Source organism: Micromys minutus, assembly GCF_963924665.1.
Source record: "Micromys minutus genome assembly, chromosome: 7".
NCBI lineage: Eukaryota > Metazoa > Chordata > Mammalia > Rodentia > Muridae > Micromys > Micromys minutus.
This window is the reverse complement of record NC_137976.1, coordinates 56,189,298-56,202,810: the sequence shown is the minus strand read 5'-3', so window position 1 is coordinate 56,202,810 and position 13,513 is coordinate 56,189,298. Positions and strand designations below refer to the sequence as shown.

Below are 13,513 nucleotides of genomic sequence, written 5' to 3'. Positions count from 1 at the left end.
TAGGAAAAATAAGACTCTTAAGATTCATATAGAAGCACAATCTTGAGCAAAAAGACTCAATGGGCATACTTGACTGCTTTCATGTCACACTGCGGAGCCACAGCAACAAATAGCACAGTACTAGCACAGAAACATGGAGACCAATGGGATAGAACAGAACATCCAGAAATAAACCTACATGGCTTAGTCATGGGTTCTTGTCATCCAGTTCTTGGCAAAGGCGCCTAAAATGTATGTTGGAGAAAAGACAGTTTTTATAAGCACTACTGGGGAAACTGGTTATCCACATATCTATGAGTGGTACAGATCCTTATTTCCTATCTTGTACAAAATCAATTTAAAATGAATCCAGGATTTTAGTGTAAGACTTGGACGTGCTAGAGGGCTACATAGGGAATTCAGTCACAAAGATAAAGGGCAATTCTTCCAAATAGGATTCTGATGGCTCAGGAAAGGTAGAACTGACAAGATAGCATCCAGTACAAAATCTGCACAGCAGTTTCCAGTGTGCAGAAGCAGCCAGTAAAGGGGGAGAAAAATCTTCACCAGTTATATAGACACTAGAAGATTAAAACCCAAAATATACATAGGACAAAAAACAAAACAAAACAAACGAACAAACAAAAAACCCAGTCCTACAAACAATAAGAGAACAAATGATATAACTAATAAGTGGGTGCATGAACTCAATAGTCAATGAATGGATAAAGAATATAAAATGAAGCTACAAACAAAACCATGGTTTTAGCCAGTTGTTGGAATTGTAGTCATTTTTACTAAAGTTAGTTTGACTTAAGACAAACCTCTCTGTCATGTAAGATTTAGGTAAAAACAAACATTAAAGTAGAACAGAGACTAGTATAAGGTTGGTATGAGATAACTGGGTGATTAGAGGGTAATACGTACTGTATTAGTCACGGTTTTCTAGAATAACAATTTATAGAATGAATCTATATAGAAAGAATTAGAATGATATAAAGTCTGTAGTTTAGGTAATCCAAAAGTAGCCACTAAGAATCCAAAAGATATGTCTATGAATGGAAAGTCCAAGAATCCAGAAGTTGTTCAGTCCATGAGGCTGGAATCCTGAAGAAATAGGCTCTAATTAATGCTAATGAAGGAATGGGTTTGCTTGTTCCTGTCCTTATATCAGCTTCCAGCAGAAGGTGTGGCCTGGATTAAAGGCATATCTTCTACTTTAAGGTCAGGATTAAAGGCTTGTCTTTCTTCTTAAAAGATCAGGATTAGATGTAAATCTTCTTACTTCAAATTAAGCAACAATCCCTCTTAAGTGTGCCGTCTATTTTCAGGTTTCATTCCAGATGTGGTCGAGCTGACAATCAAGAATAGCTGTCTGAGGCCAGCTTGGTCAAACAACAGGTTCCCCAGGGCAGGAGAAAAAAGAAAAAAATAGACAGTCAAAACTGTAGCATGACTTCAGCCAGTTCTGAGGATGAAGCGAAGCCTTTTCTATTCAGTCCTCTTTTAAACCACTTTAATTACATGCAGAAAGATAACATCAGTTCTGAGTCAGGGAACAAGCAAGTTAATGATAAAAAATTCTGTAAACGTCTTTCTGGAGGCTAGGTGGGGATACCAGAGACAAGAGGGGGTCCCAAGAGACAAAGAGACTACCACACCTATATCTGCTGAGCCTGCCATGAGCTACAAATATGTAAATGTTCTTAATCTGGGCCAGTTTCTTGAGTTTAGGGCCAGAGTCAGATTTCTGCCTTGACTAACATCATATTGTCCTGGTGATGTCAAAAATTCCCGCTTGGCACCAAAAAGCTCTCCACAAGTAGCTACCACTAGTACATTTTATGCATACCTTAAAGTATTTGGAGAAACTTATTATGTTATATAATTAATATATACAAATAGAACACAGTATAAAGTAAAATAGAAGACTAAAAAGTACAAAATACATTTTTATTGACTGAGCATTATTATACGTGCTCAGATTGGCTCATTCTTCAGGCACAAGAGAAGGGCATGATTATATGTTCAGCAGTAGGGTGATACTAGTTGTTATATCTTTAAAATTACCTTAAAATCATTTTGGCCCAATTCTATTGTTTTTTTTTTTTTTTTAATTGCCTCTTTTCCTTGGGTAGGGGGGATTGTCTCACTGTATATTACAGGCTGGCCTTGAACTTACAACAGTTTTTCTGCCTCAGCCTCCTGAGTGTTGTAAGTAACTTTCAAACATAATTAGGCTATATTTCCTAATAGCTAAAATCACTAACACTGAAAACTCGAGACGGGTATTTGTTATCTGTCCATTTCTACAAAATTACCAATTTAGAAGTGTGAGTGCTGACAGGTAATTTTCTCTGGGAGTGCTGTTGGTTTTGACAACTTGACACAAATCTAGACATATCTGAAAAGAGGCCATTTCACTTGAGGGAATGCTGCTATCATATTGGCATGTTAGTAAGTCTCTAAGGACATTTATTTGACTGATAATTGATGTGGAAGGGCCCAGCTCAGTGTGGGCAGTGTTGTCTCTAAGCATGAAGTCATGGGATGTATAATAAGGAGGCAAACTGAGCCAGCTAGGAAGCAGACTCCACTGTGGTCCCTGCTCCAGTTCCTGCTTTTTGGTTCTGGGCTTGAGTTCCTGTCTGGCCTCCTTCAGTGATGGACTATGATCTGGAAATGTAAACCAAATAAACCCTTTTCTCCCCAAGTTGCTTCTAGTCAGGGCATTTATCACAGCAATAGAAAGAAGTCTAAGATACTGGGTTTGGTTGCTTTGTTTGCCCCAAGTAAGCTAATCAGTTTTTGTAATTAATATATATGGTGATAGGATTGCTTAAGATGTTTAAAACATCTTGGAAGGAATTGGCCACAATACAGAATCTGGGTTTTTCTTTATGGCAGAACTTTCAAGATCTTATGAGCTATTTGCTGTTAGACATGTGCTGCTAAGTTTCAGAAGTCTTACAACTGTGCACTTTTATAATTGGTCAATCTGGAAAATCCTTGTAGGGATGGTGGTAGTGGATGAGCTACACATGTTGGGGGACTCTCACCGAGGGTATCTGCTGGAACTTCTACTGACTAAGATTTGCTATGTCGGTCGGAAATCAGCATCGAGGTAAGTACTTGAAATAACTTATTTCCTGATGTTTGAAAAGTTGTTGAAAAAGAATCTATAAAAGTAAAAAACAAAATTTACAGGAATATAGCACCTTTTTTATTTGAACAAATTCATGTATAATACTTTGTTTTTGTCCTATAAAAGTTCTCAACCTGTGGGTCTTGACCCCATTTGTGGTCAAATTACCGTTTCACAGGAGGTTGATTAAGACTATTGGAAAACAAATATATTTTAATATTAAGATTTATAACAATAGCAAAATTACAGTTACAAAGTAGCTACAAAAATAATTTTATGGTTGGCTGTCACCACGACAGGAGGTATTACAGGGCTACAACATTAGGAAGTTTGAGAACGGCTGATCTAAAGAAAGTGCTTAATTGATGTTAGATGACTTTTGGACATTTAAACTTCTGACTGCTCAATTTTAATGTATAGATTATGATATTTTTATGATAGATTAAATATATAGTACTTGTATTTGTTACTTATATATCTAATTTAAGTAACAAAGACTAATTTTGTAAAATGGCATTTTTCAGGCATAGACTAATTGACTGTCAACTTTCTACCAAACCTTTGTGGAGACAGGTTAAGGGGAAGGGAGAATGGGAATGGGGGTGGGGAAGGGAATGACATTTGAAATGTAAATACAGAGCATATCCAATAAGATAATAAAAAAAAAAAGTTAAAAAATCTATAGCAGTCTCTACTTCAGCTACTTACAGTTTTAGTTTTAGATTTTATATATTGATTTCTTATTTTAAAAATAAATTTTATTGTTAAGGAAACTTACAAATAGAATAATCATCACACACCAAAATTAATCAGACCCAAAGTCTATACATCTCAACAAACAGTTGAGAATAGCCATTCGTGATGGATTTTTACTCTTTCATTACCCAATATATTTTTATGCATTTGTTAGACTGCTTTCAAACATTGAAACTACTTTTCTGACTACTCATTGAGACCATTTCCAAAAATGAGATTTATTTATTATGTATACGGCATTCCACCTGCATGTTTGACTACAGGCCAGATCTCATTATAGATGGTTGTGAGCCACTGTGTGATTGCTGGGAATTGAACTCAGGACCTCTGGAAGAGCAGTTAGTGCTCTTAACCACTGAGCCATCTCTCCAGGCCGGTGTCCAAATTTTGCAATTCTTTGTAACTTCTAGATATCAGCTCCTTGTTTCAGTGTAGTTAATGACTTTTCCCCATTGTGTGTGCTTTGAAGATTGGGTCCTTTGCTGTGCAGAAACTTTATTGTCATATAGCCCCATCCGTGATACTTGGGGTTAGTTTCTCTGCTGTTGTGCTGTTCAAAAAACCCATGCCAGACACATTTTTAATCCCAGGCCTTGGGAGGCAGAGGCAGAGAGATCTGAGTTGTGACTGTTTGGTCTACATATTGTCAAGTCTAGGCCACCTAAGGTTGCATAGTGAGACTCTGTCTCAAAAACAAAACACAAGAACACAAAAAACAAAAACCTGAAACTCTGAAACTCATAGAAGAAAACACAGAGGACACCTTTCAAGATATCTGAGAAGGCAAAACCCTTTTTATATTTGTTTTGTTTTGTTTGAGACACACTCTCACTGTGTAGCATTGGCGGCCCTGAAACTTGCTGTGTAGAATAGGCTGGTCTCTAACTCACAGAGATTCACTTGCCTCAGTTTCCTTTGTGCAGGGATTAAGATTTGTTTCAGGCTTCAAATAAAGTTGTTGATTCATTTTGAATAGATATACAATTTTTAAATATTGATTTCTTGCTAGGGGAAATTAAGATTTTTCTTTCACATTTCCTATTCACCCACTCCCAGTTTTTAGTTTTTTCTCCCCTTCCCTTTCTCCTTACCTACTAGCCATCTTCCTGTTTTGCAAATAAGGTTTCTACTGTTGCTCAGCTCATTATTCAGTGTTACAGTGATACATTGTTAATTCAGCGATAACAGGTTGTTACTGTTTTTACCTTTTGAAAGCCTATTTGTCTTCATATATTATTAAATGTCTTTATTGTTTGAGGGCTTAGTTTTCTGTATACTGGTCTATATACTTATCTCTAACAAGTACAAAGAAAATATAACTAGAAAATGCCTACACATTTGAAAATTAAATAACAGAGTTTGGACTAACTTTTGTGTAAAACATGTAAAAATAACGTTACAACTAAGAAAAACAACCCAGTATATCAGTGAGAGGCTTAAATAGGCATTTGCAAGAGAAGTTTCAAACAGTCTGCACATGTGAAATGTCACAAAGAATCATTAATCATCAGAAATTACCCCTTCAAAAAAACTATTCTTGTAGCCTCTCCATATTTATTATTAAAATGATTGACAGTCCAGTTGTCAGATGGTGAGAAGATTGTGGGAGTGCTACTCTGTTGGTTAAGTCTCCTTGGAAAACAGTTTCATATCATTCATTAAATTTGAATATCTGCCCAGTAATCTGTGCTCAAGTTATTTTATTCCCAGATCTGTACTCTAAAGAAATGTCTGCATTTGTATACCAAAGGCCATGACCCAGAATATTGGCAGTGCTGTGTGTTACTTCCTGTGTTTTCCCAATGTGATTTTCATTTTTTTTTTTTTTTTTTTTTTTTTTTAAGCCAGGCAGATTCAGCCAGTACTCTGGCTAACGCTGTGCAGATTGTTGGCATGAGTGCTACTCTTCCTAATTTGCAGCTCGTGGCTTCCTGGTTGAATGCTGAACTTTACCATACTGATTTTCGCCCTGTTCCACTTTTGGAATCAATAAAAATAGGAAATTTCATATATGACTCTTCAATGAAGCTTGTGAGAGAATTTCAACCCCTGCTCCAAGTGAAGGTGAACTATTACTGTTATATCTCCACTGTCAGCGCCTTTGCGATTCCTACCAATCTATTAACAATTTTTAATTGTATAATTAGAGATTGGATAGGAATGGACATATATTATATATCTGTTAGAATCAATACTAAACTAATCTGTTTTACTTAATCAGTTGATGAGGATAGTGAGAAAGAGAATGTAATATGCTTTTAATTTAAATGACTGTTATTTCCTGACATATAATACAAACATCCATTTTCAACTCAACAAGGAGAAGATTTTCCTATGGTTTAGTTTCCATTAAGCACTCATGAAGCACTGACATCGTTGAATGTAGAACTACTCTACAGTAAGTATGCTGAGTGACAAGATTTTTTATTTAAAGATCTATTTTTATTTTATGTGCATTGGTGTTTTGCCTGCATGAATGTCTGTGAAGGTGCCAGGTCCCCTGGGATTGGCGCTATAGACAGTTGTGAGCCACCGTGTGGTTGCTGGGAATTGAAGCAGGTCCTCTCAGAGAGCAGCCAGTGCTCTTAACTGCTGAGCCATCTCTCCAGCCCTGAAGATTATTGTTTTAAGAGTCAGATAGACTAATCTGACAATGAAGAGAGATACATAAAATGTCTAAGGTAGTATTTGTTTAGTCATAAAACCTCTCTGAACTTTCTATCTTTATATCTGTCAAGTAGAATATAATACTTGGTTTTGGTAAGAATTAAATGTGATTTTGTGGTGTGTGTGTGTGTTTGTGTGTGTGTGTATACACACATATAAAGTACTTGATAAATGAAAGCTAATCCCTAATACTCCTGCACACATTGGCATTCTTCTAGCATGGAGCGATTTCCACAGGGCATTCACACAGATTTTTGGCTGTATTTGGAACATATATTTCCCATCGAGATAATGTTTCTCTACCTTCACATTTGTGCTCACTTGTTTTCTCAGGGAAATCTCTCCTTTACATCTTTAAATCTTTATCAAATGTGAGACTCTAAATATAGCAAAATTTTCTCTTTCAGCACATCATGTGGTCATGTGGTAGTTTATTTCCTTCCTGTGGGTTTTAGAGATACTGAAAATAAACCCCTTGCCTGTTTTATTCACCAATGTATCTGCAGCACCTGAGGCTAGAGCTTAATAACCACCAGTTGAATGAATAAAAACTTTTCACCTGTCAGCATTATATTTATTGTAAATTTTATTTATAGTTATAAATTACATTACACTTATTGTAATGTTTATCTTTATTGTAAATGATTTTTATTATTCCTTTTAATATAAAACTTTTCTTATGAATCAAAATGTATAATTTTAACCCAATGTGAGATGTTTTGAAGGTGTGACTGATATAACTATTTCTCTTTCTTTTTTTAGGGAGATGAAGACCACATTGTTAGCTTGTGCTATGAGACCATTCGGGATAACCATTCAGTATTACTCTTTTGTCCATCAAAAAAATGGTGTGAGAAGATTGCAGATATCATTGCTCGAGAGTTTTACAACCTGCACCATCGAGCCGAGGGTGAGTGACAGGTGGAAGTGAAGTCCATCTTACTGCATTTGACAGTAGTGCTGGTGATAGTAGAGAGCACATCTCTGCTCTGTCCCTGTCACAGGGTGTCAGCTAGACATTCTTGATACAGCTGCTTCTGATGCTTTTCTGCTCTCTGTGTAGATCATGTGTGCATGTACTCAGGACAATTGTCCTCTCATTTTAAAGTGCTGTGTTTGTATGTATGTAGGCTCTTCATTTTGGATTCATGGACTTTGAGAGGTTCAGTCTCTGGAGCACCAAAGTTGTATGCAGAATCTCACAGACATAGAGACAGACAGACAGAGGGGACAGACATACAGACAAATACATGTATATTTTCTGGAGAAAGTGACAATGTATTTTTTTTAATGTCCAGAAGTAAGAGTCTAAAAAGAATCATATGTACATATACATGTAGATAAGATCAGCTTTAGTGTTGGATATTTTATGTATACTGTAATGCATTGATTGACGTGTGTAGTTTGATGAGTTTCTATCTATCCACTGCTGTTGTAATCACCATACAGGCTGTCTCTGCCACTGTGAATGTGCTCTTGTGCTGTCAGTCTCCTCCCTCTGTCAGCTGCAGGCAACCACTGACGTGATCTGTCACTTCAGATTGCTCTGCCTTTCCTAACAGTTTCGTGTAAGTGATGTCAGAGTATGAGTCTATCTTTTGTAAATAGATGCTTTGATGGTCCATTCAAGGTATCGCATTGATGACTTTGTTCCTTTTAAATACTGAATACTGAACAGTCACTTTGCATGCTGCAGTAACTATTACTACATGCTTTGCTGTTGTATTTTTCCATAGCATGTGATCATGTTTGGCCTTTGCTCATGCTGACATCTGGATTCTCAAAGGTGTCTCTGTTGCTTGCTTTCCTTCCTGTGTCGACAACTTTCTTTCATGGCTCATATGTTTGGTTGAATTCTGGACCTTTTAGCTGTAATATTGTATCAACTCTAAATATTACTTCCTTCTTCCGTCCTATTCTGCTTATTATTTCTAGGAAATTTCACAAGATACCTAAGATCATACCTAGAATACTGAAGTTGAAAGTATCTCTGATTAAAGATTTAGTCTTAATGAAATGTAGTTTGTATATTTAGTACTCAGTTTCCTTCTGAACCCCACTGTTTATCTCCCTGTTACCCGCTCTTTGTGACTTAGAAATGAGGTACTTGGGGCTGGAGAGATGGCTCAGTGGTTAAGAAATGAGATACTTTGAAATAAATGATGTTTTTATATAAATGAGCTGTTATCACTGAGATTTTTCTAAATCTAGTCTTTGTTGTGCTGGTGTGTGGGTTGATGGGCACATCTTGAACAAGGGTTTGGTTGTGTTAGTTACTTTGTGTCACTTTGACAGAAGAACTTAGGAAAGGTTTATTTTGGCTCATGGTTTCATAGGGTGCAAAAACAAGTGAATTGGGCTCCTTACATCATGGCAGCAGACAGGAAGTAGTTGGCAAGGGTGGGCTTTGCTCTTAAAGATGTACCTCCAGTGGCTCACCGCTATGAACCAGACCTCATCTGCTAAAGCTCCATAACCTCCCAAAACTACTACCATCTGGGGACCAGGAATTAAAACATGAGCCTGAAGGAACCATTTTATACTCAAACCATAACAAGTGATAATCTGTCCTTTCTCTTTGAACATCATGTTTCCTTAAAGCTGAGCTCCATAACTTTGGGATACATTATTAGAACTACCTATGAAGATTTCCAAGTTCTTGAGGTCTAAGTCACATCCCATCTTGGTTACATAGTAGTGTAAAGGACCCATGGATGATAATAGTAGGTGGCAGTTTCTCAACTTGATCTTTATTTCTCTCACTGAAGGAAGAGACTTTTATAGTTGGGAGTTTAATTAATTAATTATTTTTGTGTGTGTTTGATAGGGTTAGTAAAATCATCTGAATTTCCACCAGTGATTCTAGACCAAAAGAGCCTTCTGGAAGTGATAGATCAGTTAAAGCGTTCGCCTTCAGGACTGGACTCGGTGCTGAAGAATACTGTGCCATGGGGAGTAGCCTTCCATCATGCAGGTACTCCTCGTTTGTAATCTCGCATTAACGTGTTCTCATCATGGGCTGGGCACATGGTTCTTAGAGAGGACTTGAGTTTGATTCCCAGGACCTGTGTGGCAGACTCCCTTTAACTCCAGTTCCAGGGAATCTGATTTCCACTTCAGGTCTCTATGAGCTCTTGCACACTTGTACAGACATATATTCATGCAGGTTCACTGACAAACATATACTAAAATAAATGTAAAGATTTAAAAAATTTACCAGACTTTCATAATTTCTTCATTTTTGTATTTATGTTGATTGTTCTTATTAATCATACTTAATAGTTGTAGATTTTATTTTAAGAAACAGTGAATTAGTCAAACTAGAGTTAAATGAGCATTTTAAAAATACTTACTGGAATTGAATAGATATACTAGATAGTGGATTTTTTTTAAACAATTGGGAAAGTGAATTCTAAAAATTTTAATTTATCTATATGTTGTTTCCTCAAAGTTTATGTTAGAGTGATACTTTCTACTCAGATTTGATGCTACCGTTCCCTTTATGTCAAGTATTGACATAATCTCTCATATATTGTAAAGTCAAACTTGTTTTAGAAATTATCATTGAGTTGGAGAAGACTGTAGGCTGTCAGAATCTCCAGTGTTATGACAGGCACAGAATGAAGTGCTTGTCTCTGATCATGTGTGTTACGATTGTAATCATAAGAATGTTTTCTAGATTGGAAATTTATCCTTTCAGTTCTGTTCAGCTTTCTATCATATATAATGTATATATGACACACACACACACACACACACACATACACACACACATACACATATGACTTTAATGAAAAACGTGATACATTTTTTTTGATGCTACAAAATTGATTCATTCTTTTAATAATGACTGCACAAAGTAAGGGATGAAAGGTGCATCTGGGTTGTCAGTAAATGACAAAGATACACTGCATGAATTTTATTAAGAATTAATAAAATTATAAACATACTTTTAAGTATAATGATCTAATATTAAAACTCTCAAATTGAAAAACTATGTTACTGATAATCACTTATTGAATAATTTGCCCTGCCTTTTAGGAAGGTATATTTTTTTATAAAGGTTTTTAAGCATTTATAGTAAAGTTCTTTTTCTGGTAATCTATATCTTTGTAATTATTACAAGTGATACTTTTACATTAAATTTTAAGAGATTATGTGTAAACATTGCTCTCTGTGTGCTTATTTTATGATTCCTGACTTACCAAAATTTTTTTATACTTAAGTGTATAAAGTTTTATATTTTGTTGACTTTTTGTAACTTTTTTTTACCTAGATATTTCTTTACTTTTTTTTAAACTTTATTTTAAAAAACAAAGATAAAAGAAAAAAAATTTTAAACATTTTTGCATAAACGTATAAAAATACATTTTTGTCAGTGCTTGTTTTTTTTTTTTTTTAAGGTTTGATACTCTGCATTAAGGTCTTACTAGTTACAATGAGCAAAAAGTACATGTAAAACAGGATGTGACCTGGAGTTAGTCAACGTTAAAAAACGTGATACATTTTAAGACAAATTTTTAAAATGTATATGTGTAAATAAAAATTCATACACAAAAATATAGGGGTTGTTAATTAGTAGTATGTTGTTAAATTTAACTTGCTATTTGTTCTTATAAATAAAATGTTATTAGAACACACTTCCACTTACTTGATCTGTTGCTGCTTTCATTTACCAAAAGCAGAGTAAGTAGTTTCTGCAGAAACCACCAATTCCACTTATGACATAGGTAATTTTGCTGACTTATCTAAATGATGTCTAAAGATGGCAGATTATACTCTTAAATACGTAGTAATGATGTTTTGTTTATGATCTTAACTTTTGTTTAAAAGATCTTTAATGCTTGTAGCTGACTCTCAAATCCGTTTATAAGTGATCCAGTGTATTGGTTCTGTGGTAATTTTTTGGATCTGCATTGTATTTAGGTCTTACTTTTGAGGAGAGGGATATCATCGAAGGAGCCTTCCGTCAAGGTCTTATTAGGGTCTTGGCAGCAACGTCTACTCTTTCTTCTGGAGTGAATCTTCCTGCACGTCGGGTGATCATTCGCACTCCAGTTTTCAGTGGTCAGCCTTTAGATATTCTCACTTACAAGCAGATGGTTGGTCGTGCTGGCAGGAAAGGAGTAGACACAATGGGTGAGTTTGAATGTAGTCATGGCATTACTGACAGATGAGCTCCTTGAAAGTTGACTAGTACCAGCTCTTTCCTATCATGATGTATTTCTTTATTGGGCAGCATTCTAATGCCATCCTCTTGGGTTGCTTAATGTTTACCATGAACATGATCTTTATTAACTATTCGCTTTCTCCTGGTAGAAGATTAAGATTTTTCTTTTGTGTTGTGTGCAGTGAAATGATTCAGTGATATATAAATAACAAGATTTATGACTTTATTAGCTAGAAGATGATTTTAATTTCCACATTTACTCCTCCCACCTCTATTTTCAGTAGGTATGGTGTGTGTGGGTGTGGGTGTCATTGCCTGTGTCTATGCATACGTAGGTCAGATATTGGATATTTTCGTCTATCATTCTCCTCATTTGTTTCAAAGTTTTTAATGCTTTTTTATACATATGTGTCTGTGATGGGGTTGGAATGTGAATGCATTAGCAGAAGAGGGTGGTAAGTCTCCTGGAGCTGGAGTTATAAGCAGGTTGGAACTGCCCAACATGGGTGCTGGAACCAAAACCCAGTTCCTCTTACTCACTGAGGCATCTATCTAGGCTTCCACCTTAAATTTTGAACCTGGAATTTGTCATTTCTCCATGAAGTTTCCAGGATCTGTTTGTCTCTGCCCTATCAGTGTTGGGTCTACAGATGCAAGTCAGCCCATCTGGCTTCTAATGTGGGTGCTAGAGGTATGGGTGCTAGAGGTCTTCATGCTCACGAATTTAGCGTTTTAGCAGCTCCCTAGCCTCTCGTGTCTACTTTTTACTGTTTAATCTCAAATCAAATAGGGTGCTATATGCTTAGAAGCACTCTTATTTTTTGTCTCTAAATTGGTTCAGGTTCTAATTTTGTACTAGCAAGTAATGTTGCTATTATCAGCAATCCAAACACAAGTTTTAGTTAATCAATGAAAATGTTTTTGCATTAAATATTATAAAAGAAGCAAAAGTTGCTTCAGATCTTATCCAGTGTATGACTAGCTGCCACATGGCGGTCACTGTTTGCCACTCTTGAGGGAGTAGGACCAGGGAGATGGAGTCTAGAAATGAGGCAGACTAAAGTCTTAGACAATAGCCAACTTTACTCAGGGCATCAAACAATTTATAATCGGGAATTAACACGTAAAGTGTACAACCACAAGGACAAACCTTACATTTTCCCATAGAGCCATATAAACAAAGAATAATTGCCTGTTATAATGAACAATCTGAAGCAAATGCATACTTAGCTGGTGTACCTGGGAGGGACACGAAAGCATCCTTTTTGAACAATTTCATGTCTTGAAGAAAGTGAAGTAACAAGATTCTTGTCATTTTCTTAGTGTTCTCACAAGCACTCAGAATTCCTCTCTATGACTCCATTCTTGGACTGTGTTCTGAAATTTATTTTTTGTATACACTTTCCTTTTTTGTTTATGTCCTTAATGGTTTTCTAGAGTGAATGCTTTGGATTTTTCCTATTATAAAGCTTATATGACATATAAAAGGTTAATTAAAGCTGATGATAAGCGCTCCAGCCAGGAAAGCAGATGACCAGATGCCAGCATAAAAACACAGTAACAGCCAGAACAGTGGCTCCACTAGAGCCCAGCAACCTTATCACAGCAAGCCCCAAGTGTGGCAACACAGCTGAAGCGCAGGAAAAAGACCTTAAAATAGCCTGTGTCAATGTGATAGAGGTCCTTACAGAGGAAATGGACAAATACCTTTGTAACTTTAATTTTTTCAAAGCCTACTTTTAATGATAGTTCGTAAATACTTAACCTCCCTTCTAGCCCACCACCTACCACATGTA

At 36.0% G+C, this 13,513-nt stretch overlaps 1 protein-coding gene across 2 annotated transcripts in view; it reads left to right on the top strand.

Moving 5' to 3' along the window:
* POLQ (DNA polymerase theta) overlaps positions 1 to 13,513 on the top strand; it is a gene marked incomplete at both ends in the record, with an annotated part of 79,844 nt that overhangs the window by 7,847 nt on the left and 58,484 nt on the right. Inside the window, 5 exons of one of the 2 annotated variants that reach the window (XM_080919639.1) lie at positions 2,995 to 3,103; positions 5,725 to 5,944; positions 7,310 to 7,457; positions 9,375 to 9,521; positions 11,474 to 11,686. The exons of the other annotated variant lie outside the window; for it this stretch is intronic. Coding sequence (XP_080775765.1) covers positions 2,995 to 3,103; positions 5,725 to 5,944; positions 7,310 to 7,457; positions 9,375 to 9,521; positions 11,474 to 11,686 — 837 coding nt within the window. The remainder of the gene's footprint in view (positions 1 to 2,994; positions 3,104 to 5,724; positions 5,945 to 7,309; positions 7,458 to 9,374; positions 9,522 to 11,473; positions 11,687 to 13,513) is intronic. 2 annotated transcript variants of the gene reach the window in all.